This window comes from Polyodon spathula, chromosome 46 (assembly GCF_017654505.1).
Source record: "Polyodon spathula isolate WHYD16114869_AA chromosome 46, ASM1765450v1, whole genome shotgun sequence".
Classification (NCBI taxonomy): Eukaryota; Metazoa; Chordata; class Actinopteri; order Acipenseriformes; family Polyodontidae; genus Polyodon; species Polyodon spathula.
The window spans coordinates 1,247,253-1,274,804 of record NC_054579.1 but is presented as its reverse complement, the minus strand read 5'-3'; the positions used below and the strand labels follow the sequence as shown (position 1 = coordinate 1,274,804).

The 27,552-nt window shown below is 47.1% G+C and overlaps 1 protein-coding gene across 1 annotated transcript in view; it reads left to right on the top strand.

The window, feature by feature from the left end:
• Window positions 1-9,916: 9,916 nt before the first annotated feature.
• cacna1ia (calcium voltage-gated channel subunit alpha1 Ia) overlaps window positions 9,917-27,552 on the top strand; it is a 37,298-nt gene continuing 19,662 nt past the window's right edge. The window contains exons 1-9 of the mRNA XM_041237954.1: window positions 9,917-10,023; window positions 10,998-11,131; window positions 13,013-13,110; window positions 16,587-16,764; window positions 18,262-18,595; window positions 18,905-18,997; window positions 20,295-20,604; window positions 21,219-21,601; window positions 26,732-26,883. Coding sequence (XP_041093888.1) covers window positions 9,931-10,023; window positions 10,998-11,131; window positions 13,013-13,110; window positions 16,587-16,764; window positions 18,262-18,595; window positions 18,905-18,997; window positions 20,295-20,604; window positions 21,219-21,601; window positions 26,732-26,883 — 1,775 coding nt within the window. The 5' untranslated portion in view covers window positions 9,917-9,930. The remainder of the gene's footprint in view (window positions 10,024-10,997; window positions 11,132-13,012; window positions 13,111-16,586; window positions 16,765-18,261; window positions 18,596-18,904; window positions 18,998-20,294; window positions 20,605-21,218; window positions 21,602-26,731; window positions 26,884-27,552) is intronic.

Sequence of the window (27,552 nt, the reverse complement as noted above, 5' to 3'; positions counted from 1 at the left end):
ACAGGCAGGCAACGGTAGCACAAGTATAGGGCAGCTGCAATGGGGTGAGGCTGGTAGAATGGGACCCCAGTGTGCTCACTATACCCTCAATGATCTTCAATGAGAGACAGGCAGACAGCGGCACTGCAATGGCTCTGTATTACACTACAATGGTAGCACAAGTATAGGGCAGCTGCAATGGGGTGAGGCTGGTAGAATGGGACCACAGTGTGCTCACTATACCCTCAATGATCTTCAATGAGAGACAGGCAGACAGCGGCACTGCAATGGCTCTGTATTACACTACAATGGTAGCACAAGTATAGGGCAGCTGCAATGTGTGTGTGTATGTATATATATATATATAACACTATATCCCGTATTATACGTAATAGATATATATATTCAATTGTGTGTGTGTGTGTGTGTGTGTGTCTCTATATATTAGTTTAGAATATGAAGTGAAACGTTCAGTGAAAACGTTTGCAGTTCCGTGTGGATGGTGTGAGGCTGTGCAGAGTGACCTGCCCTCGCCCCTTCCAGCTACCCCGCAGCGCCCCCTGTGGATGGGGTTTGAGACTGCGTCACGTATACTGTAAATACAGTATAATCGTAAATCTCGAAAAACTGCTCACTTCTAAATCTTTTGTAGTCATTTTTGTATTACTTTAGTATAAATGCATGTTAATTTGGATTCATATGTTGTGTTTTTCTGACTTTATGTGAACGAAAAGACACACATTTGCCCGTTTTCCCATTGGAAATAGTGATATTTTGAAATATCACTGTCCTGGTCACAAAAGCAAAGTTTGTGGGGAATAATAGCCATTTTCTATACTTTTGAGGCATAAGCAATTAGGAAATAACACTTACTACCCAGGAACAAAAAAAAAAAAAAAAAAATTGTTACACTGTGTTATAAAGGGCTGTTAACCCTCTTTGAAGTGCATGTCTTTTATAACTGAAAAGCAAGCCAGTGACAGGCAGTGATAATAACATCATGAGAAAAGGGATGAAAACTGGTTGGAAACTGTGGCTGGTGCTTCTATAGATATAAGCCTGCATGCCTTCACCAGCTATACCCTGGATAATGTATTTCCCATTGAGATCCTAATCCATATCGTGTATGCTGTGGATTCGCAGAGCCGGCTGTATTTAATAAGCCTGCGGCAGGCAGAGATTTCAAAGCGAATTTCTCATTTTAAAAATCAAACGTTTTCTTTATCTAACCACTGATCTCCTCAAAGCCCACTGCCTTCCGCACTGCAGCCCAGCGCTTTCTTTATCAAACCACTGAGCTCCTCAAACCCACTGCCTTCCACACTGCAGCCCAGCGCTTTCTTTATCTAACCACTGAGCTCCTCAAACCCACTGCCTTCCACACTGCAGCCCAGCGCTTTCTTTATCTAACCACTGAGCTCCTCAAACCCACTGCCTTCCACACTGCAGCCCAGCGCTTTCTTTATCTAACCACTGAGCTCCTCAAACCCACTGCCTTCCACACTGCAGCCCAGCGCTTTCTTTATCTAACCACTGAGCTCCTCAAACCCACTGCCTTCCACACTGCAGCCCAGCGCTTTCTTTATCTAACCACTGAGCTCCTCAAACCCACTGCCTTCCACACTGCAGCCCAGCGCTTTCTTTATCAAACCACTGAGCTCCTCAAACCCCACTGCCTTCCACACTGCAGCCCAGCGCTTTCTTTATCTAACCACTGAGCTCCTCAAACCCCACTGCCTTCCACACTGCAGCCCAGCGCTTTCTTTATCTAACCACTGAGCTCCTCAAACCCACTGCCTTCCACACTGCAGCCCAGCGCTTTCTTTATCTAACCACTGAGCTCCTCAAACCCACTGCCTTCCACACTGCAGCCCAGCGCTTTCTTAACCACTGAGCTCTAACCACTGACACTGCTCCTCAAACCCACTGCCTTCCACACTGCAGCCCAGCGCTTTCTTTATCTAACCACTGAGCTCCTCAAACCCACTGCCTTCCACACTGCAGCCCAGCGCTTTCTTTATCTAACCACTGAGCTCCTCAAACCCCACTGCCTTCCACACTGCAGCCCAGCGCTTGCTTTCTTTCTCTCCCTCGGGGTTCTCCCACTAGTAGCTCTCTCGTTTCCCAGGGTGCACCTGTTGTTACCGGGGGCTACGCAGCAGATCCAAATTAGAATGCTGTCACCATGGCAACGGTAATACCCTGCACAGCAACTCTGCCAAATAAATAATAATAAACTGTAAAGACGATCGCGGAGCGAAGATCAACACAAAGAGATGACAGAAAAAACTATCAGCACCAATCTGAATATTCAGTGCAGCGCTGACCCTCTTTCAAATCCTTTACCTCTTATTAGCTTTATTAACAGGATCACTGGCCCCTCCCTTTAAAGGAGTGCTGACCATCTTTAAAATCCACTACCTCTTATTAGCAGCTATGTATGTATATGTGTGTGTATGTATGTGTGTGTGTGTGTGTGTGTGTGTGTGTGTATATATATATATATATATATATATATATATATATATATATATAATATATATATATATATATATATATATATATATATAATATGATACACTGAAGTATGGAAAGTCTTTGTTATCTCTGCTTTAAAAGAGACCTGGCGTTGAAGCGTTGACAGGTGTTGTTTGATCACACAGGTGAGGTCTATTGAGTCTCGCTGTGCCTTCAGGGTGCAGTCAAACGGCCTCTCATGAAATATGCAGCACAGCATCAAACAGGGTACAGAGAGCCAGACCAGGGGGGCTGAACCAGAGAAGCAGACTGCAAAATAATAACATCTAGCCTCCTTCTCAAAGCTGTGGCAGGCCATTCTGTCTCTGGTAAAAGCACAGCCCAGTGCAGTAAAGCACAGAGAAGATAATGAACCAGCCCCCTTCTCAACGTTTACTGCTTTCCCCAGAGATAATGTGGCTATTGCTATTAAATTGAAAATCAATTTGATTGCCTCTTCATTTGGTAGAGGCGAGTGTATTTGTGAATACAGGTTGTACTGGCACGTTATCTATAGCGTAGCAGATGAATATTCACGATGGCGTTTGATCTCCACAGAGTAGAGCTCGGCGTGTCTCTTTACTGCTGGGCACATCCTCGTCTAATTTGAAGTGTTTTTATTTTGTGTTTGGATGTTGGTTTTGTGTGCCGTTTCAAGAGCTAGGCAAAGCCCAGTCGCCTTGTTCTTTTATCATTGAAATGAAACTGTCGTCCTGTAGAAGACTCTAAACTGTGTGTGTCTGTTATAGCTTCTTTTTTATCAATTTGTAGCTGACAAAATAATTCCATATTTTCGTTTTTATGTTAATCCACTGTATAGGTCTGTCTCAAAGGTTAAAGAAAAGACTAGTATTGTCTTGTGGCAAACGTTTCCGCTAGCAGTCTTTCTCAGTGTCTTCAGTTCTCTGTGTGTGTGTGTGTGTGTGAGGTAGGGTTAGGGTTAGTATTAGGTGTGAGGTGGTTTCCGGTGACCCTGCTGTGCTGCCCTGTGTTGTGTCTGGGAGAGCGAGGGAGAGGAGAGCAGGTGTGGGTTTCAGACCCTTATCCAATTAGCAGGGAGGGTCCTGTCAGCATTGGGCAGCTCTGAGCTCCGAGCTGTCACTGAGCAAGTCAAACTGAGAGAGAGCCTGCACTACCAGGGCAACTCAGAGACACACACACACACACACACTGACATACCGAGACACACATACTGAGGCACACGCACACACAAACGCACACACTGAGGCACAAAGACACACACACACACGCTGAGATACTGAGTCACACACTAGAAGTCTCTCTCAGTGCTTTTAATGTAAATTCAATGGCAAACTTTGCCACTAGAAGTCTCTCTGTGTCTTCAGTGTGAATTCAATGGCACGCGTTTGTGCTAGAAGTCTTTGGGAGGAGTTTTAGTTTTTTCTCGGTTCCCTCGGTAGATCCTGCTCCTTCTTGACGCTCTGTGGCGTCCCTCACATTGGATTAGACTGCGGCAGCTTGATGAGGAGCGGGCCGGCACTCCCCCTCTGTGCTTCCTGTGTGTGACAGATGCCAGCTGCATAAAACTCTCTGCCATCGCCCGTCGCATTGCCAGCCTTCGCCTTCCTGTGCCGATGGGAAGGGGGTGAGGACTCTCGCTAAAATAGGGACCGTGCCCTCTCACACAGCACAGCACAGGCATGCTGAAATCTGCTACAAGAAAGAAAGAGAGCATTAAAAAAAACAAACCATGCTAAACTAGCCCTTATAAATGCAGTAAAAGCACAGCACAGTGTAATAAAGCACGGAGAGGTCTGGTAAAGCACAGGGAAGCATTGTAAAGCACAGAGAAGTCTGGTAAAGCACAGGGAAGCATTGTAAAGCACAGAGGTCTGGTAAAGCACAGGGAAGCATTGTAAAGCACAGAGGTCTGGTAAATCATAGGGAAGCATTGTTTTCCTGCAGGCAGTGGTTGCTGCAGAGCTGGACAGCGGGAGTCCCAGGTGATAGATTGTGTGTGTGTGAGCTCTAACTTTGCACACTGTGGGGGTCAGAGAGACGGAGCCCACAGCTGAAGGATATAAAGCAGCCGTCACAGCAGGAGGTCAGGGTTGAGTCTGATAAAGAAGGATGAGTGAGCGCTGTTCTTTTTCTGTGTCAGGCACAGAGAGTCCCAGCTATAAAACAGGAAAGAGAAAGCAAGCGCTGGGCTGCAGTGTGGAAGGCAGTGGGTATTGAGGAGCTCAGTGGTTAGATAAAGAAAGCGCTGGGCTGCAGTGTGGAAGGCAGTGGGTTTGAGGAGCTCAGTGGTTTGATAAAGAAAGCGCTGGGCTGCAGTGTGGAAGGCAGTGGGTTTGAGGAGCTCAGTGGTTAGATAAAGAAAGCGCTGGGCTGCAGTGTGGAAGGCAGTGGGGTTTGAGGAGCTCAGTGGTTTGATAAAGAAAGCGCTGGGCTGCAGTGTGGAAGGCAGTGGGGTTTGAGGAGCTCAGTGGTTAGATAAAGAAAGCGCTGGGCTGCAGTGTGGAAGGCAGTGGGGTTTGAGGAGCTCAGTGGTTAGATAAAGAAAGCGCTGGGCTGCAGTGTGGAAGGCAGTGGGGTAAGATCACTAGACTAGACTGGACTGAGTTGCATTCAAACTGCAGTTTGAGATCACTGAATTACATTGGAACTGCAGTTTGAGATCACTAGACTAGACTGGATTGAATCACATTGGAACTGTAGTTTGAGATCACTAGACAGTGTGTGTGTGTGTCTGTCAGTGTGTGTCTCTATGTGTGTGTTTGTCTCTCTGTGCGTGTGTGTGTGCTCGAGTGTGTGTCTCTGACAGCGTTTGCAGAGCAGAGATTATAATTAGAAATGCCGCTTCTATTTCCAGCTCCCTCTCAGATGTACCTTGCTTGCTGAGATTCTTCTCTGGAAGACAGTCTGTGTGGGCAGATTAACTGCCCCCTCCCTCTCCAGCATTGTAATTGCAGTCGACTGCGCCTTGCTGAGCCCTGCGCTGTCAACAAGCAAACTCACTACCTTAACCCTTCACCACCAAACCCAGCTCACTAGCTTCTCCTGTAGCAACCCTACACTGAGGCTGGGAGAACGGGACCCCAGTGTGCTCACTATACCCTCAATGATCTTCAATGAGAGACAGGCAGACAGCGGCACTGCAATGGCTCTGTATTACACTACAATGGTAGCACAAGTATAGGGCAGCTGCAATATATATATTAATTAATTCCTACTGTAACAATAGCAGTGCTGTTTATGGAATAGCCCGGGGAAATGGGATGAAATCAAATATGTTGGCGAGACTGGAACAACTTTTACATAGAAGAATTCAGAAACGCCTTTCATTAGCCATAGAAAAATGAATGAGCCGACAGTACAGCACGTCACCAGTCAAGGAGATGAACGATGGAAAGTTTGTAATATCAGAGCAGCTAAAATATTAGACAACGCCGACCTAGAGAAGAAAAGTAAACGGAGAGATACTAGCCTGAACAGAGCGGGACTCAACAGAAAAGAACGAGCTAATTAACTCCAATTAATAAATAAACCAAATTCATTCGAAAGTCGTGCTCGCTGCTGGGGCGGTCAAGTCCAGGCTGATCCTCAGAGCCAGCACTGCATTCAGAAGCATATATTAAACTAAGGTGAATTAGAATGAACGCAGATTTAAAGAGAGAGGGGACAGTGACGTCAGGCAAGAAGAAATGACGGATTTGAATATAAACAATTACCAGCTGTTAAAAACCTAGAAATGCCGCCAATGTTTCAGTTCAACCACAGGCTCCCCTGAGAAAGAGACATGGAAGATTAGTTGTCACATACAGCCTCACAAGAGCCCGAAGGATGGCAGGAAAAAAAAAAAACTGAAAGAATATTTCAGACGACAAATATATTCCTTATCTGTCCCGAAGCATAAAGGAAATGCCGCGTGGCGGGGCGATTTGTTGTCGGCCGAGCGAGAGTCGCGGAAGACGGTGCCTAGCGGTCGCCATGGTAACGGGGTGGTCGACATCGCGCTGCGTGCGGGCGTGCGTCTTTCTCGGGCCTTCGCAGCGCAAAAAGTCGGGACAAATAAGCTGTTCGCGTTTCATAACTCTGGTCTGGTCTTAGCCTGTCTGTCCTCCTTCTGTTTTGTGATGTCTGGTTCACTCTTATAACTCGCATCGTCTTCGCTGAGAAACTGGTGTTATATCTTATGTAACTGCTAGTAAAAAGTCGCTGAAGATTGATACAGTGTTGAGCAGGATTTGTAGACTGGTTTCTTCAGAGTACTCCTTTAGAACATCACTGTGCCTCGTTGTACTCTAGTTTAAAACGTGATAATGCAAGACTTTCCCTGGAATCGGGTTTAAAGGGCCGCTTAACAAACTGCCTCTTTATTTCAGCAATCTATTCCACGAGATTGCCTCTGATTTTACAGTTTCCGAAATGCTTGTTGAACCAAATGTTGGGGCTTTTGCTGCCGTTTCAGATTGCAACGCGTTTGCCGACGGGGCTTCAGAAACTTCCCATCGTCAATTAAAAAAAAACGACCCCGCTTCTATTTTAAAACTTTTATATTGCATTCCGCTGCCTTTCAAGATGGCTTCACACGGACCTGCGTGGACCTTTCAGAACTACATTTCCCGTCATCCTCCTGGTCTGTAGCGGAGATGGATTTCACCAGTGAGCTGATGGGAAATGTAGTTCTGACAAACACACGAGAGGCCCCCTGGGAGCTGCAGGAGAAACAGCCAGGGAACGCTGCAATTTAAAAGTGAATACAAAGCGGTCAAGATGTCTAAAAAATAAATAAAACAATACAGTCATGAGGGCTCCCGTGTGGTGCGCAGGATGCCTCCTGTAGCCTGGAGGTCGCCGGTTCGAGTCCAGGCCACTGCCGACCGGGAGCTCCCAGGTGGTGGCGTGCAGTTGGCAGAGCGCCGCCCTGGTGGTGGTGGTGGTGGGGGGCTTAGGTCGGCCATGGTGTTCTCGGCTCACCAGCGCCCCCCTGTGGTCTGGCGCCTGCCTGTAAGCTGTCCAGAGCTGTCCTCCAACACTGTAGCTCTAAGGCGGCTGCACAGCGAGTCCGCAGAGTGTAAAGAAGCGCGCGGCTGACAGCACAAGCGTGCATCGTCTTCACCGCTCCCGAGTCCACGCGGGGGGTGGCAGCGGCGAACAGAGCCTAAACTGGATATGCCAAATTGGGAGAAAATAATAAAACAATTGGCGATCCTGTGCCCTTGAAAGATTCGCAAAGAGAGCGTCGCCAGGAGAAACGCGTTGTAAAGAAAGGAAATGATTTTTCGGGCAGCGAATGGATTTCACTTAGCCTCGCTGGCTTTTCCATTCTTGAAAAGGTTAACCGCTCGCAGCCGGGAGATTTGTCTTAATTCTTTCAGCTGCCTTGCTGTAATTAAATATTCCTGTGCCCTCGATTGAGGGAAATTAACTCCGGGGCGCGCTGCCAAGGAATTACTGCTGCCGAAAAGACAATCTGTACTGGAAACTAAAATACCATACCTAAAGATAAAAAGCCATTTGGCAAAAACTTAACAATTAAAAATATTGATACAATAAAAGGCTGATACGTTACAATTACAATACTAGACAATGCTGTGTGATTCTAATGCAATACTGTACTGTTATGAACCACGCTGTCAGTATAGAATATTATCTGAGGGGTGCAGAGCTCCACTCTGCCATTGAAAGGTGCGAATGGCTTTGTCATGAGTGGGCTTGCTGAGCCTGAGTGGGTGAAAAACTGCTGGTATCTCAAACAACAGCCCCCCTGCACTAGATTCACAAAACACAGTCGAACAAGAGAATTAAACATTGCAGCTAATTTCAGGTGACGTCATTTCCATCTGAAACAAAGACATTTCAGAGGGCTGGATCGCATCAATATCAGGGTCTAGTGCTGTATATTATAAAGACATTTCAGAGGGCTGTATCACATCAATATCAGGGTCTAGTGCTGTATATTATAAAGACATTTCAGAGGGCTGGATCTCATCAATATCAGGGTCTAGTGCTGTATATTATAAAGACATTTCAGAGGGCTGGATCTCATCCATATCAGGGTCTAGTGCTGTATATTATAAAGACATTTCAGAGGGCTGTATCTCATCCATATCAGGGTCTAGTGCTGTATATTATAAAGACATTTCAGAGGGCTGGATCTCATCAATATCAGGGTCTAGTGCTGTATATTATAAAGACATTTCAGAGGGCTGTATCTCATCCATATCAGGGTCTAGTGCTGTATATTATAAAGACATTTCAGAGGGCTGGATCTCATCCATATCAGGGTCTAGTGCTCTATTATACACTTCTCAGTTGTACAGCATTCTGCAGCCCTCGATCGAGGCACAGCTCAGCCCCCGCGGAGCGCAGATTTAATTACGCTGGGCTTTTATTTGATGTCATTGTGAACCTCACAGGAAACCTGTCACCACCTTCAATCTGTCTTAATCAGATTTATTACAGTAACTGTTCAGCAGCCTTTGTGGACTGATATATGAGAGTGAACTCATGAAACATCTTTGTGTCCTGTAAACTCCTGCCACAGCGCTGTCAATAGCACAGCATGGGACTGATTCACCTGCTATAGCACTGTCAATAGCACAGCATGGGACTGATTCACCTGCTATAGCACTGTCAATAGCACAGCATGGGGCTGATTCACCTGCTATAGCACTGTCAATAGCACAGCATGGGACTGATTCACCTGCTATAGCACTGTCAATAGCACAGCGTGGGACTGATTCACCTGCTATAGCACTGTCAATAGCACAGCGTGGGACTGATTCACCTGCTATAGCACTGTCAATAGCACAGCATGGGACTGATTCACCTGCTATAGCACTGTCAATAGCACAGCATGGGACTGATTCACCTGCTATAGCACTGTCAATAGCACAGCGTGGGACTGATTCACCTGCTATAGCACTGTCAATAGCACAGCGTGGGACTGATTCACCTGCTATAGCACTGTCAATAGCACAGCGTGGGACTGATTCACCTGCTATAGCACTGTCAATAGCACAGCGTGGGACTGATTCACCTGCTATAGCACTGTCAATAGCACAGCATGGGTCTGATTCACCTGCCATACCTCTTTACAATGCTGTACAATACTTCCTCATGCTTTACCAGACCTCTTTGTGCTTTACAATGCTTCCCTGTGCTTTACCAGGCCTCTCTGTTCTTTACAATGCTTCCCTATGCTTTACCAGCCCTCTCTGTGCTTTATAATGCTTACCTATGGTTTAACTTTCACTGTGCTTTATCACACTTTGCTGTGCATTTAGGAAGAGAAGCTTGTGTAAGGAAGAAGTTGTATTTTACTGTGCTGTAGTGCACTGTACTGTATTGTATTTTACTGTGCTGTATTGTATTGTATTGCACTGTGCTGTATTGTATTTTACTGTGCCGCACTGCAGTCCCTTCTTCCTTGACTCTTTTCGCACGTGGTTTGAGCGTGTCAGTATGATGGTGATCCTGCTGAACTGCGTGACTCTGGGGATGTATCAGCCCTGTGAAAACATCGACTGCTCTTCACAACGCTGCCAAATACTGCAGGTAAAGAAAATGCAGCTCTCATAGCAATGCACAGCCTGGCCTTTTACTAGACATGAATGAGAGTGTGTGTGTGTGTGTGTGTGTGTGTGTCTTTCAGCTGTCTTCAATCCAGGAGCTTTGGAACCTCTTGGAATGAACATTCTGTGCTGACATAATCATGACATCACCCACAGAATTCTTGGAAACTAGTTTATTGCACACAAAGCTGAAGAAGGATGGTTTGTGCGAAAGTATCCTGAAAATGCTTTTGTTTAAATCTCTCTCTCTCTCTCTGTTCTCTATATATATATAATACATTTGGTCCCCTCCAGTCTCGTTTGCAGCGTGTTTAGCCCCCACCTCTGTCACACAGTCACTGTGGTCGGGGCCAGCTCCCCGGATCAGACAGGAATTAGCAAGCAGCTTCGCTCCACGCTCAGTTATTCTGACCACGACATTTCAACCGACCCGCGACTCTCCTGGGAGAGAAACCTCACAGCGACAGCCAGGCTCCATCTGCAAGAGGGAAAGGGCTGATCACAAACACACACTCACACACACGCGCTTCTCTGAGCGAAGACTTCGACATGCAGGGATGAGGGGAAACGCAGTGTGCTCAAAGCCATCCTTCTTATTAGCTTTATTAACACCGTCACTGCACTTCAAAGGAACGCTGACCATCTTTAAAATCCATTCTTTCACCTCTTATTAGCTTTATTAACAGGATCACTGACCCCTCCCTTTAAAGGAGCGCTGACCATCTTTAAAATCCATTCTCTCACCTCTTATTAGCTTTATTAACAGGATCACTGACCCCTCCCTTTAAAGGAGCGCTGACCATCTTTAAAATCCATTCTCTCACCTCTTATTAGCTTTATTAACAGGATCACTGGCCCCTCCCTTTAAAGGAGCGCTGACCATCTTTAAAATCCATTACCTCTTATTATCACTAACAAACTCTCTCTCTCTCTCTCTCTCTCTCTCTCTCTCTCTAGGCCTTTGATGCATTTATCTATATCTTCTTTGCTGTTGAGATGGTGGTGAAGATGTTGGCTTTAGGAATATTTGGAAAAAAGTGTTACCTGGGAGACACGTGGAACAGACTGGATTTTTTCATTGTAATGGCTGGGTATGTATTAAAATTCAACGGCAAACGTTTCCACTAGAAGTCTCTCTCAGCGTCTTCAGTGTGAATTCAATGGCAAACGTTTCCACTAGAAGTCTCTCTCAGCGTCTTCAGTGTGAATTCAATGGCAAACGTTTCCACTAGAAGTCTCTCTCAGTGTCTTCAGTGTGAATTCAATGGCAAACGTTTCCACTAGAAGTCTCTCTCAGTGTCTTCAGTGTGAATTCAATGGCAAACGTTTCCACTAGAAGTCTCTCTCAGTGTCTTCAGTGTGAATTCAATGGCAAACGTTTCCACTAGAAGTCTCTCTCAGTGTCTTCAGTGTGAATTCAATGGCAAACGTTTCCACTAGAAGTCTCTCTCAGTGTCTTCAGTGTGAATTCAATGGCAAACGTTTCCACTAGAAGTCTCTCTCAGTGTCTTCAGTGTGAATTCAATGGCAAACGTTTCCACTAGAAGTCTCTCTCAGTGTCTTCAGTGTGAATTCAATGGCAAACGTTTCCACTAGAAGTCTCTCTCAGTGTCTTCAGTGTGAATTCAATGGCAAACGTTTCCACTAGAAGTCTCTCTCAGTGTCTTCAGTGTGAATTCAATGGCAAGCGTTTCCACTAGAAGAGTCTCTCTTAGTGTCTAATGTACTGTAAAGGTTAGCTGGTGTCTCTTTGGTATTCCTCCCCTTATCTGAATGACAGTTATGAGGGACTGAAAAGAAAAGCAGAACATTTGCAATTAAAATTAAAGAGACATTGAAGCTGACAGCTGGGAGGGTGAATACGAAATGAAACTCGACGCTGTCTTCTGAGGACTCCCATCTGCTAGAAGCAAAATACTGCAGGCTGAATCTCTTGGAAAGCATGAAGCAGTAAAACAGTATTACAGAGCCATTGCAGTGCTGCTGTCTGTCTGTCTCTCATTGAAGATCATTGAGGGTATAGTGAGCACATTGTGGTCCCATTCTCTCTCTCTCTCTCTCTCTCTCTCTCTCTCTCTCTCTCTCTCTCCAGGAGCTCAGAGAGGAGGAGGGGGTTCAGCTATCTCTGAGCACAGCCCCAGATTAGCCCTCAACACCTCTCTCTCAGCTCCTTATCCCTTTCTCCTCAACACCAGGATTACCAGCCACAGAAAAGAGCCAGGATTTCACTCAAGCCACAGAGATAAAACCATCAGTTTTCCTTTATTGAAAAAACACTCACTTTCTATCAGTGAATAGCCCTCAATGAGAGAGAGACAGACAGCAGCACTGCAATGGCTCTGTATTACACTACAATGGTAGCACAAGTATAGGGCAGCTGCAATGGGGTGAGGCTGGTAGAAGCAGGGAAGATTGTCGTGACTGTAGAGAACCGGTCAATGACGTTGGTCACCGAGAACAGACATAATGACTCTGTAAATGGGGCTAGTGTACGACAGTACCCGTGGTCTTTGGAGACAGGCATGTCTCAGTCCTATAAAAAGTTTTGACGTGTTCCGTCCCATTCCCATCTCTCACTATACCCTCAATGATCTTCAATGAGAGACAGGCACACACAGACACTGCAATGGCTCTGTATTACACTACAATGGTAGCACAAGTATAGGGCAGCTGCAATGGGGTGAGGCTGGTAGAATGGGACCCCAGTGTGCTCACTATACCCTCAATGATCTTCAATGAGAGACAGGCAGACAGCGGCACTGCAATGGCTCTGTATTACACTACAATGGTAGCACAAGTATAGGGCAGCTGCAATGGGGTGAGGCTATTGTGAAAACTATTGTGCAAAAATGCTGCAGTGAAATTCTATCAGGGAGAAATTTCTTTCAGGCAGAACAACACGTGTAGACAGAAACGACCCTGAAATCTTTCTCAGATGTGTCATAACTGGATGCCTTCATTGTTTTTGACAGGATGGTGGAGTATTCCCTGGACCTGCAGAACATCAACCTATCAGCAATCAGGACCGTCCGGGTCCTCCGGCCGCTCAAAGCCATCAACAGGGTGCCTAGTAAGCTGCCTGATTTCATTTGTAAATTCGATTTTATTTTGATTTTTGTTTTTTTTTTACAATGAAATGCTTCTAATGAGCGATACGGTTTTTTTGTGTGTGTGAATTTTCACTACGTTGTCGTTCTGAAGGGTTTTAAAAATGACCAAATTACAAAAAAAAACGAAAAACCTGTCCGACATTCCCAACACAATGAAGAGAATGAGATAGGGTCTCTATAATTCAATTTGAACCCTGAGTTAACTCTTCTTTAGCTAAAGTGTGAGGAGAAAAAGGAACGAGGAAAAATACTTAGCAGAGGAAAGATAAATTATACAGTACAATGTGTATTCTGTCTATATGTTACCTGTTATTGACGTGTCCCTTTGTAAAAGCACAGCAAAGTCTAATCCAGCACAGGGACTAAAGCATAGGGAAGCATTGTAAAGCACAGAGAGGTCTGGTAAAGCATAGGGAAGCATTGTAAAGCACAGAGAGGTCTGGTAAAGCATAGGGAAGCATTGTAAAGCACAGAGAGGTCTGGTAAAGCATAGGGAAGCATTGTAAAGCACAGAGAGGTCTGGTAAAGCACAGGGAAGCATTGTAAAGCACAGAGAGGTCTGGTAAAGCACAGGGAAGCATTGTAAAGCACAGAGAGGTCTGGTAAAGCACAGGGAAGCATTGTAAAGCACAGAGAGGTCTGGTAAAGCATAGGGAAGCATTGTAAAGCACAGAGAGGTCTGGTAAAGCATAGGGAAGCATTGTAAAGCACAGAGAGGTCTGGTAAAGCATAGGGAAGCATTGTAAACACCTGGTATAACCATAGGGGGAAACTATAAAATGGCAATACAGCTTTACTGTGGCGAACTTAGAATGGAAGGATTGAAAAGGGGGAGGGGAAAGGAATGGGGGGAGGGAGAAGTGAAAGAGGAGAACTCTCTCCTTGGACTGCCTGAAGCCAGCATCACTGTACCTTGCAGGGCTGCTTTGTAAAAGCTGGGTGATAAATCTGTCAGGACTGTGAGAAACAACAGCAGATCAATAGTTATTAAAGAGCGGCACTTATATTGTTTCACAGAGCTAGTCTAGTAAAGGGTTAGTGACTCTCACACAGGGTTACACTGAAGAGCATTGAGGGTATAGTGAGCACACTGGGGTCCCATTCTACCAGCCTCACCCCATTGCAGCTGCCCTATACTTGTGCTACCATTGTAGTGTAATACAGAGCCATTGCAGTGCCGCTGTCTGCCTGTCTCTCATTGAAGATCATTGAGGGTATAGTGAGCACACTGTGGTCCCATTCTACCAGCCTCACCCCATTGCAGCTGCCCTATACTTGTGCTACCATTGTAGTGTAATACAGAGCCATTGCAGTGCCGCTGTCTGCCTGTCTCTCATTGAAGATCATTGAGGGTATAGTGAGCACACTGTGGTCCCATTCTACCAGCCTCACCCCATTGCAGCTGCCCTATACTTGTGCTACCATTGTAGTGTAATACAGAGCCATTGCAGTGCCGCTGTCTGCCTGTCTCTCATTGAAGATCATTGAGGGTATAGTGAGCACACTGTGGTCCCATTCTACCAGCCTCACCCCATTGCAGCTGCCCTATACTTGTGCTACCATTGTAGTGTAATACAGAGCCATTGCAGTGCCGCTGTCTGCCTGTCTCTCATTGAAGATCATTGAGGGTATAGTGAGCACACTGTGGTCCCATTCTACCAGCCTCACCCCATTGCAGCTGCCCTATACTTGTGCTACCATTTGTAGTGTAATACAGAGCCATTGCAGTGCCTCTGCAGATCATCACATCAATAAGCCAGCATGCAATTCTATTGCTACTCCAATGCGTTTCACTGCAGCTGTCAGATTGGTGTTCATAAGCAATGCTTGGAGATGAGCTCAAGCCCTGTATTTCAGACACTGCAGTGGGCTGGGGGTGAGGATTTGCTGTCTCCACTGCCACAGCAATGCTAAACACTTCAGACAAGAAGAGAATGGATTTTAAAGATGGTCAGCGCTCCTGTAAAGGCAGGGGCCAGTGATACTGTTAATAAAGCTAATAAGAGGTGAGAGAATGGATTTTAAAGATGGTCAGCGCTCCTGTAAAGGGAGGGGCCAGTGATACTGTTAATAAAGCTAATAAGAGGTGAGAGAATGGATTTTAAAGATGGTCAGCGCTCCTTTAAAGGGAGGGGCCAGTGATCCTGTTAATAAAGCTAATAAGAGGTGAGAGAATGGATTTTAAAGATGGTCAGCGCTCCTTTAAAGGGAGGGGCCAGTGATCCTGTTAATAAAGCTAATAAGAGGTGAGAGAATGGATTTTAAAGATGGTCAGCGCTCCTTTAAAGGGAGGGGTCAGTGATCCTGTTAATAAAGCTAATAAGAGGTGAGAGAATGGATTTTAAAGATGGTCAGCGCTCCTTTAAAGGGAGGGGCCAGTGATCCTGTTAATAAAGCTAATAAGAGGTGAGAGAATGGATTTTAAAGATGGTCAGCGCTCCTTTAAAGGGAGGGGTCAGTGATACTGTTAATATAGGTAATAAGAGCTGAGAGAATGGATTTTAAAGATGCTCAGCGCTCCAGTTTGCTCCAGGCTCATTTGAAGGATGTGAGTTGGCGTGGAGGAATCCCATTATGCAGCTCTCGATTCTATACTGACATTTGAAACATGCCCAGGGCTGAACATAGCCACCATTTCCAATGAAGCTGAACCAGACTGGCAGAGGAGAGACAGAATATCCAGCACAGCATGGGAGCAATACTTTACAATCCATTCTCTTTCAATACAATTTCACGTCACGAGCAAAGAGCTGTGATGACTCTCTGAACAGACCGGGTGATTAATCGATCAATAGTCGAGATTGAAGAGTCTGTAATGTAAGACAGAGATACTCAGCCCTCCTGCCTCTCGGGGCTCTGATAATGTGATTCCTGATACACAGTGAAAGGACGTGTTTTTATCGTGACCCGAGATCGCTTGCCTGGATCAGCCGATACAGGAAAGGAAACGTTGCTCCTATTAATCTCAAAGTAAAAGCAATTCATCTGTGGTCTGAGGCCAACGACAGAGGCACTGTTCTGGAAATTGCTTTGAACAAAAGGGGACGAACAAGAGGCACCTTCGAGCATCGCGATCTGAACTGAGCAAGAACAGCTAATCAGTGTCAAGGGCTGCTGAGCGCAGCTTCATTTCCAGGATCGTGATCTGAATCCTGGACACTGTGGTCCTATTCTACCAGCCTCGCCCCATTGCAGCTGCCCTATACTTGTGCTACCATTGTAGTGAAATACAGAGCCATTGCAGTGCCGCTGTCTGTCTGTCTCTCATTGAAGATCATTGAGGGTATAGTGAACACACTGTGGTCCCATTCTACAAGCCTGAGATAATGTGCTGTGCTTATAAGCCTCTCTCTCTCTCTCTCTCTCTCTCTCTCTCTCTCTCTCTCTCTCTCTCTCTCTCTCTCTCTCTCTCTCTCTCTCTCTTTCTCTCTCTCAGGTATGCGGATTCTTGTGAATCTTCTACTCGACACTCTCCCCATGCTGGGCAACGTCCTGCTCCTCTGCTTCTTTGTCTTTTTTATTTTTGGCATCATTGGAGTGCAGCTGTGGGCTGGATTACTGAGGAACCGCTGTTTCTTACAAGACAACTTCCCTCCCAGTCCCTCCTCAGCTCCGCTAGAGCCACACTGCTTCCCTCCCAGTCCCTCCTCAGCTCCGCTAGAGCCACACTGCTTCCCTCCCAGTCCCTCCTCAGCTCCGCTAGAGCCACACTGCTTCCCTCCCAGTTCCACCTCAGCTCCGCTAGAGCCTCCTCAGCTCCGCTAGAGCCACACTGCTTCCCTCCCAGTCCCTCCTCAGCTCCGCTAGAGCCACACTGCTTCCCTCCCAGTCCCTCCTCAGCTCCGCTAGAGCCACACTGCTTCCCTCCCAGTCCCTCCTCAGCTCCGCTAGAGCCACGCTGCTTCCCTCCCAGTCCCTCCTCAGCTCCGCTAGAGCCACACTGCTTCCCTCCCAGTCCCTCCTCAGCTCCGCTAGAGCCACACTGCTTCCCTCCCAGTCCCTCCTCAGCTCCGCTAGAGCCACACTGCTTCCCTCCCTCCCTGACAGTTCTTTATAACTAAATAACAAAAGATAATTGAGTGCTCTTTATATTCCAGCAGTTCTAGCTGTGATCTGCGTTTGTGCGTCAATAGCGATTCTAATTTAGATTTCCATTGACACCTGGACTTAAGATAAACACAAACTAGAATAGATTCACCCCGACAACTAACAGAGAGAGAGAGAGAGAGAGAAATAGACGCAACACGCAGTTATCGCTAAGATTCTTAAATCTAAAGATTCCATGTGACAACTGGAGAATTAAGATAACACAAAACTAGAATAGATTCACACCGAACACGACAGAGAGAGAGAGAGAGAGAGAGAGAGAGAGATAAACACAGGATCTAGGCATTGATAATCCGTCGCCAGGGAAACGGAGCGCTAAGCAACCTCCTGAGCCGATTGGTTGTGACACTCGGGGGCGCAAATGCCTGATTCTCCAATCAAATCATTGAATTAAAAACGGCTAGAATTTTTAGAAATGGATGTGAGGGAAGCAGTGTGGCTCTAGCAGAGCTGAGGAGGGACTGGGAGGGAAGCAGTGTGGCTCTAGGAGGGAAGCAGAGCGGAGCTCAGGAGGGACTGGGAGGGAAGCAGTGTGGCTCTAGTGGAGCTGAGGAGGGACTGGGAGGGAGCAGTGTGGCTCTAGTGGAGCTGAGGAGGGACTGGGAGGGAAGCAGTGTGGCTCTAGCGGAGCTGAGGAGGGACTGGGAGGGAAGCAGTGTGGCTCTAGCGGAGCTGAGGAGGGACTGGGAGGGAAGCAGTGTGGCTCTAGCGGAGCTGAGGAGGGACTGGGAGGGAAGCAGTGTGGCTCTAGCGGAGCTGAGGAGGGACTGGGAGGGAAGCAGTGTGGCTCTAGCGGAGCTGAGGAGGGACTGGGAGGGAAGCAGTGTGGCTCTAGTGGAGCTGAGGAGGGACTGGGAGGGAAGCAGTGTGGCTCTAGCGGAGCTGAGGAGGGACTGGGAGGGAAGCAGTGTGGCTCCAGTGGAGCTGAGGAGGGACTGTGGCTGTCACGGTACGGGTGTATCAAAACTAACCCCTCGTTACTCTCCCCCCCCCCCCCCTCACAGATCCAATGGCATCTCCCTGTCTTCCTCATACTACCAGCCCGACGAAGAGGACGAGACGCCTTTCATCTGCTCCCTGGCCGCAGATAACGGCATCATGTCCTGCGGGGACGTGCCTGGGAGGAGAGAGGAGGGGAAGGAGTGCTGTCTGGACAAAGACGACTACCTGCATCTGCTGGCTCTCGGAGGCCCGGAGCTCCTCGGCAACTCCAGCGCCTCACTGGGCTGCGTGAACTGGAACCAGTACTACACCCAGTGCAGGACCGGCGACACAAACCCACACAAGGGAGCCATCAACTTCGACAACATCGGCTACGCCTGGATCGTCATCTTCCAGGTACAGGGCAGCCTGCGGGGGGCACTGTGCGGGAAGAGTCTCCCGGTCTTGTGCGCTTGCCAGTGGAGCTGCTGAGTACACGCACGTGGGCCTGCACGATGTTACAGGGTCGTTATGCATGGGTGCAATCAGGGCTTAATGTGGAAGACTTTGAAACCGATCTAATCCCAACCCTAACCCAACACTAACCCCAACCCTAACCCTAACCCTAGCTCTAACCCCAACCCCAACCCTAACCCTAGCTCTAATCCCAGCCCCAGCCCCTCTGCCCAGGCTGGCTGATTCACACTGGGTTGGCGTTGTTTGCAGGTGATCACGCTGGAAGGCTGGGTGGAGATCATGTACTATGTGATGGACGCGCACTCCTTCTACAATTTCATCTACTTCATCCTGCTGATCATCGTAAGTAATCTTTATACTACGCTTCAAATGCAACTTCCATTATAGAGTAACACAGAACCATTGCAGTGTCGCTGTCTGCCTGTCTCTCATTGAAGATCATTGAGGGTATAGTGAGCACACTGGGGTCCCATTCTACCAGCCTCACCCCATTGCAGCTGCCCTATACTTGTGCTACCATTGTAGTGTAATACAGAGCCATTGCAGTGCCGCTGTCTGCCTGTCTCTCATTGAAGATCATTGAGGGTATAGTGAGCACACTGTGGTCCCATTCTACCAGCCTCACCCCATTGCAGCTGCCCTATACTTGTGCTACCATTGTAGTGTAATACAGAACCATTGCAGTGCCGCTGTCTGCCTGTCTCTCATTGAAGATCATTGAGGGTATAGTGAGCACACTGGGGTCCCATTCTACCAGCCTCACCCCATTGCAGCTACCATTGTAGTGTAATACAGGACAGGGAAGACACATTAATTACTGTGTCAACCGCAAGCGCTTTCCTACGCCAGGGTTTAATAGTGGAAGACAGCAAAGCGAGGCTCAGATAGTTTGCAGAGAATTCCAGTCTGGGAACCAGAGTTCATTTGTTCTCAAGGAACAAAAGCGTTCGAGCTGTCAGAAGGACATTGAAGGTGACGGCTTAATTCACTCTCTGTGTATAATTCAGTAATAACCCTCAGCGCACAGCGCAGGCAAACTGCCATCTGACTGGTGCGATCTAGTGCCGTTTAATAATGATAGGGCAGCTGCAATGGGGTGAGGCTGGTAGAATGGGACCACAGTGTGCTCACTATACCCTCAATGATCTTCAATGAGAGACAGGCAGACAGCGGCACTGCAATGGCTCTGTATTACACTACAATGGTAGCACAAGTATAGGGCAGCTGCAATGGGGTGAGGCTGGTAGAATGGGACCACAGTGTGCTCACTATACCCTCAATGATCTTCAATGAGAGACAGGCAGACAGCGGCACTGCAATGGCTCTGTATTACACTACAATGGTAGCACAAGTATAGGGCAGCTGCAATGGGGTGAGGCTGGTAGAATGGGACCACAGTGTGCTCACTATACCCTCAATGATCTTCAATGAGAGACAGGCAGACAGCGGCACTGCAATGGCTCTGTATTACACTACAATGGTAGCACAAGTATAGGGCAGCTGCAATGGGGTGAGGCTGGGAGAATGCTGTGGTCCCATCTCTTTACAATGCTTCCTCATACAAATATTCTGTCTGTGTGCGTGCGTGTGTGTATGCCTGTGTATGTGTGCGTGTCTCTCTGTGTGCGTCTCTCCTCAGGTCGGCTCTTTCTTCATGATCAACCTGTGCCTGGTTGTGATCGCCACGCAGTTCTCGGAGACGAAGCAGCGGGAGCACCAGCTGATGGAGGAGCAGCGGGCGCTGTGCCTGTCCTCCAGCACGGTGGCGAGCTTCGCGGAGCCCAGCGACTGCTATGAAGCCATCTTCCAATACGTGTGCCACATCCTGCGCAAAACCAAACGCAGGACCGCCTGGCTGTACTCTGCTCTCAGAGGAGGCGACCCCCAGCCCGCCCACAGGAGGCGGAGACGCAACAGAGTGGGCGTCGACGGCAACGAGAAGCAGCCCGGTACGGCGGATTGATTTTTTTTAAACGGACAGGTGCTTGCTGGGAAATTGAGTTTTTTTTTTTCCCACTGGAGTTTTCGGTGTCAGTCCAAAGAAATCCTTATTGTAGTTATTACTGAAATAACAGCAGTGCAAGCTGGGAGATTTTTGATTCCTCTGCTCGTTTTAACAAAGCCTTTTAGCGCCTTCGTCACTGAAACTCACTTGCTTAGAAACGGTTGCTATCGGGTTTGAAACAACGAGGCGTGCGCAACGTTCAGAACCGGAACACTGTTGGTTTTAAACATACTTGATTATGTGGACAGGAATAGCGCAGCTGTATCAGGACTGTACCAGTATTGAAAAGTGAGTCAGGACAGAAAGTTTCGTAGTGGTTCTATTCCATACTGTAACAAACTGATAAAAGTGTGAACAGGGCTTTAGACTCGCTGTGTTTATTTGGAACCGCCTAGCAACAATCGCAACAAAACAGCTGAGAGGGCTGTGGGGAAAAAAAAAATGTCCCTCCAAACAAACTTTATTAACAAGTATTATTAACAACAGTGCATGCTGGGAGATGTAGTTTACCGCTTTATCCTGGTAAGTGTAGTTCTCTCTCTCTCTCCTCATTTCCAGACACGCTCTGCCCGCTCCACTGCCAGCTGGACCGCACCCCCCAGGCCGACGCGGCTCCCATTGCCCTGACGATGACCTCCGACCCCGGCAACTGCCCCCACTGCTCCGCCAGCCTCCAGATCGCGGTGGGGGAGGGCGACCGGCAGGGGGGCGGGAGCGAGAGCGAGGCTGCGGAACACTCGGGCGGGGAGAGCGGCCAATCTGGGGAGCCCAGGGTGGGGAAGGAGAGGAAGGAGGGAAAAGGATGCGCCCTGTGCAAGGAACTCTGGGACGAAGTGAGGGCGAAGCTCCGAGCCATCGTGGAGAGCAAATACTTCAACCGAGGGATCATGATGGCTATTCTCATCAACACCATCAGCATGGGAATCGAACACCACGAGCAGGTGAGAGTCACAGTCACATCACAGTGGCCAGTCAGTCTGTATCGTATACAGCGCCTTTCATAGCGGAGCACCGTCATGAAGCGATTGACAAGAGAGCGAGGGACGATGCATAATACACTGAGCATCAGAACAGACGAATCCCTTCTATTGGAGCATCAGGAGAATCGTATCACTTATATTAGTACTTTTTATCGTGCTGATGCAGCAATTGAATCATCATGCTGTGCTATTGACAGTGCTAGAGCAGTGAATCAGCCCCATGCTGTGCTATTGACAGTGTTATAGCAGGTGAATCAGTCCCATGCTGTGCTATTGACAGTGCTATAGCAGGTGAATCAGTCCCATGCTGTGCTATTGACAGTGCTATAGCAGGTGAATCAGTCCCATGCTGTGCTATTGACAGTGCTATAGCAGGTGAATCAGTCCCATGCTGTGCTATTGACAGTGCTATAGCAGGTGAATCAGTCCCAGCTGTGCTATTGACAGTGCTATAGCAGGTGAATCAGTCCCATGCTGTGCTATTGACAGTGCTATAGCAGGTGAATCAGCCCCATGCTGTGCTATTGACAGTGCTATAGCATGGTGTGCTATTGACAGTGCTGTGCTATTGACAGTGTATAGCAGGTGAATCAGTCCCATGCTGTGCTATTGACAGTGCTATAGCAGGTGAATCAGTCCCATGCTGTGCTATTGACAGTGCTATAGCAGGTGAATCAGTCCCATGCTGTGCTATTGACAGTGCTATGCTGTGCTGCTGTGCTATTGACAGTGCTATAGCAGGTGAATCAGTCCCATGCTGTGCTATTGACAGTGCTATAGCAGGTGAATCAGTCCCATGCTGTGCTATTGACAGTGCTATAGCAGGTGAATCAGTCCCATGCTGTGCTATTGACAGTGCTATAGCAGGTGAATCAGTCCCATGCTGTGCTATTGACAGTGCTATAGCAGGTGAATCAGCCCATGCTGTGCTATTGACAGTGCTATAGCAGGTGAATCAGTCCCATGCTGTGCTAGACAGTGCTATAGCAGGTGAATCAGTCCCATGCTGTGCTATTGACAGTGCTATAGCAGGTGAATCAGTCCCATGCTATAGTGCTATGCTGACAGTGCTATAGCAGGTGAATCAGTCCCATGCTGTGCTATTGACAGTGCTATAGCAGGTGAATCAGTCCCATGCTGTGCAGTATTGACAGTGCTATAGCAGGTGAATCAGTGCTGTGCTATTGACAGTGCAGCAGGTGAATCAGTCCCATGCTGTGCTATTGACAGTGCTATAGCAGGTGAATCAGTCCCATGCTGTGCTATTGACAGTGCTATAGCAGGTGAATCAGTTCCCATGCTGTGCTATTGACAGTGCTATAGCAGGTGAATCAGTCCCATGCTGTGCTATTGACAGTGCTATAGCAGGTGAATCAGTCCCATGCTGTGCTATTGACAGTGCTATAGCAGGTGAATCAGTCCCATGCTGTGCTATTGACAGTGCTATAGCAGGTGAATCAGTCCCATGCTGTGCTATTGACAGTGCTATAGCAGGTGAATCAGTCCCATGCTGTGCTATTGACAGTGCTATAGCAGGTGAATCAGTCCCATGCTGTGCTATTGACAGTGCTATAGCAGGTGAATCAGTCCCATGCTGTGCTATTGACAGTGCTATAGCAGGTGAATCAGCCCCATGCTGTGCTATTGACAGTGCTATGGCAGGTGAATCAGCCCCATGCTGTGCTATTGACAGTGCAGGCAGGTGAATCAGTCCCATGCTGTGCTATTGACAGTGCTATAGCAGGTGAATCAGTCCCATGCTGTGCTATTGACAGTGCTATAGCAGGTGAATCAGTCCCATGCTGTGCTATTGACAGTGCTATAGCAGGTGAATCAGTCCCATGCTGTGCTATTGACAGTGCTATAGCAGGTGAATCAGTCCCATGCTGTGCCCATGCTGTGCTATTGACAGTGCTATAGCAGGTGAATCAGGCCCATGCTGTGCTATTGACAGTGCTATAGCAGGTGAATCAGTCCCATGCTGTGCTATTGACAGTGCTCTATTGACAGTGCTATAGCAGGTGAATCAGTCCCATGCTGTGCTATTGACAGTGCTATAGCAGGTGAATCAGTCCCATGCTGTGCTATTGACAGTGCTATAGCAGGTGAATCATGCTGTGCCCTATAGCTGTGCTATGCTATTGACAGTGCTATAGCAGGTGAATCAGTCCCATGCTGTGCTATTGACAGTGCTATAGCAGGTGAATCAGTCCCATGCTGTGCTATTGACAGTGCTGCTGATTGTAACCTTTTGTAAGATTAAACACATCTGTAATTAATAAGCTGTTACAGAAACCCTCAACTCGCTGATTAGGGAGCCGAGATAAATCAGAATGTTCTTAACGACCCTTGGCTCTGCTCATTAAGAATGATCTTTGTAGCTGAAGAGATCTGGAGGACGCATCAGTCCTGATGTCTTCGCTATGGTTTCCCTGGATGAGACGTCTCAGGACTCCCCTGTCTAATCAAAGCGCTTCACATTAAATTGCATGCAGAGCCGGGCACTGCAGCTGCCCTATACTTGTGCTACCACTGTAGTGTAATACAGAGCCATTGCAGTGCCGCTGTCTGCCTGTCTCTCATTGAAGATCATTGAGGGTATAGTGAGCACACTGTGGTCCCATTCTACCAGCCTCACCCCATTGCAGCTGCCCTGTTCTCGTGCTAGTGTTGCCTCTGTGTAAGAAGTGTTGTTAATGAAGGCTGTTTGTTTTCACTGTGAGCAGCCTCTGACTGCTGGCTGTGAGTAAGCTTCTCATTAAGTGCAATCACAGCTCTGTCGATGCCGCTCTTCTTCGAGTGGAATTGAATTTCTGATCACTGCGGCTTCTGATTCACAGGAGAGCTGTGTGGAGAGTGAAGGGGCTCTTCATTGAACTGGAGCACCGGGGAAGAGGGCATTGAGAGGGGGGAGAGAGAGGGAATTCAGAGAGAGGGAGAGGGAATGGAGAGAGGGAGAGAGGTGGAGGGAATTCGGAGAGAGGGGAGGAGAGACAGGTAGAGAGGGAACGAGAGATGAGAGGGAGTGAGACAGGTGATTAGAGAGGGGGAGGGAATTCGGAGCGAGAGAGGGAGATGAGCGGAGAGAGAGTTAGAGAAGAGGGAGGGAGTGGAAGAGACACAGAGAGACTTCTAGTGGAAACGTTTTCCGTTGAATTTATTCCGTTTCACTTAGCGTTTCTTTTGGGATTTCCTGTAAGCGCTGGCAGCAGAGGCTCAGTGATCCCAATAATAAATTTGTCTTCTCTCTCCCCTGCAAATTGAAACTCTCCTCCCACACAGTAGCTAGTGCCGAAAGCCCCATCGATTCAGAGGGAGGGAGGGAGAGACTATATTAAGAAAGGACACTGTCCAGATCTCAATTGAAACAGACAGGCCCCTTCTCATCTGAAAAAGCGTTTCGCTCTTCTGTGAACGGTTAACTGTGAAGATCCCAGAGCGCCACTACGCCCTCATTTAAGAAAGGGGTAGCGCGGAGAATTTTAAACTGGCATCTACCTGTTTTCGTTTTTTCTCTGTGACTGCATTGCTATGGTAAAGTAGTCTGTCCGTTCATAAATCTGTCTGTCATGTACAGCTGTGGGCAACAGTTCAGCCTCATCTCCTTGTAGAATGAACTTGCTGGCTGGGACTATGGCTCCCAGCATGCCTCTGCGCCCGCGGCAATGGTGAGGCATGCTGGGAGCTGTAGTTCTTTACGCTGTGGGTCTCGTATCACAAGCGATACAGACCTCTATTACGATACATCATGTACAGCTGCGGGCAAAAGTTTAGCAGCATCACCCTCTATATAGAATGAACTGATTCAGCTTCATAGAGTCCAGTGAAAGCTGCTGAATAATGTTCCCTTGTTAACATATTGAATTGCACCCCCTCTATATAGAATGAACTGATTCAGCTTCATAGAGTCCAGTGAAAGCTGCTGAATAATGTTCCCTTGTTAACATATTGAATTGCACCCCCTCTATATAGAATGAACTGATTCAGCTTCATAGAGTCCAGTGAAAGCTGCTGAATAATGTTCCCTTGTTAACATATTGAATTGCACCCCCTCTATATAGAATGAACTGATTCAGCTTCATAGAGTCCAGTGAAAGCTGCTGAATAATGTTCCCTTGTTAACATATTGAATTGCACCCCCTCTATATAGAATGAACTGATTCAGCTTCATAGAGTCCAGTGAAAGCTGCTGAATAATGTTCCCTTGTTAACATATTGAATTGCACCCCCTCTATATAGAATGAACTGATTCAGCTTCATAGAGTCCAGTGAAAGCTGCTGAATAATGTTCCCTTGTTAACATATTGAATTGCACCCCCTCTATATAGAATGAACTGATTCAGCTTCATAGAGTCCAGTGAAAGCTGCTGAATAATGTTCCCTTGTTAACATATTGAATTGCACCCCCTCTATATAGAATGAACTGATTCAGCTTCATAGAGTCCAGTGAAAGCTGCTGAATAATGTTCCCTTGTTAACATATTGAATTGCACCCCCTCTATATAGAATGAACTCAGCTTCATAGAGTCCAGTGAAAGCTGCTGAATAATGTTCCCTTGTTAACATATTGAATTGCACCCCCTCTATATAGAATGAACTGATTCAGCTTCATAGAGTCCAGTGAAAGCTGCTGAATAATGTTCCCTTGTTAACATATTGAATTCCACACCCAGCGCTTTGTAGTTTTCCAGATACTGAACGAAAAACTGACATTGAAAAAAAACGTGACATTTCAGAAATCTAACATGAAATGCTAGTGGACTGCTGTTATGGCTTCTGGTAGAGATTTTTTTTTACAATATCATTTTGCAGTTTCTTTGATTGACATGATGTTAAATAAAAGATCTCAATTATTTTCAAGTAATCATTTTGTTTTTGAATACATTTCTCAATTTCAGTGTGTCTGCGTGTCGCATTATTGCACCTCTCTGTTGAAGCTCTTCTCTCGTTGTCATGAATTTTGTAATTCTTGTTCCACGCCGATGGTCTGCGTCGCAGTCCTCGTCTCTATGGCGACGTGCTGCCTTTTGCGACGGGGGGCGGATGATCTCACCGAAGGGCTGTTTTTTTTTCTTTTTTTTTCAATTTTAGCCGGAAGAGTTGACCAACGTCCTGGAGATCAGCAATATTGTCTTCACCAGCATGTTCGCCCTGGAAATGATTCTGAAACTCACCGCGTTCGGCTTCTTCAACTACCTTCGAAACCCCTACAATATCTTTGATGGGATTATCGTTATTATCAGGTGAGTTCAGGCAACACGACTGGAGCGAAAGAATACTAGAAATCTTACCTGGCATGCGATCCATTCTCTCACCTCTTATTAGCTTTATTAACAGGATCACTGACCCCTCCCTTTAAAGGAGCGCTGACCATCTTTAAAATCCATTCTCTCACCTCTTATTAGCTTTATTAACAGGATCACTGACCCCTCCCTTTAAAGGAGCGCTGACCATCTTTAAAATCCATTCTCTCACCTCTTATTAGCTTTATTAACAGGATCACTGACCCCTCCCTTTAAAGGAGCGCTGACCATCTTTAAAATCCATTCTCTCACCTCTTATTAGCTTTATTAACAGGATCACTGACCCCTCCCTTTAAAGGAGCGCTGACCATCTTTAAAATCCATTCTCTCACCTCTTATTAGCTTTATTAACAGGATCACTGACCCCTCCCTTTAAAGGAGCGCTGACCATCTTTAAAATCCATTCTCTCACCTCTTATTAGCTTTATTAACAGGATCACTGACCCCTCCCTTTAAAGGAGCGCTGACCATCTTTAAAATCCATTCTCTCACCTCTTATTAGCTTTATTAACAGGATCACTGACCCCTCCCTTTAAAGGAGCGCTGACCATCTTTAAAATCCATTCTCTCACCTCTTATTAGCTTTATTAACAGGATCACTGACCCCTC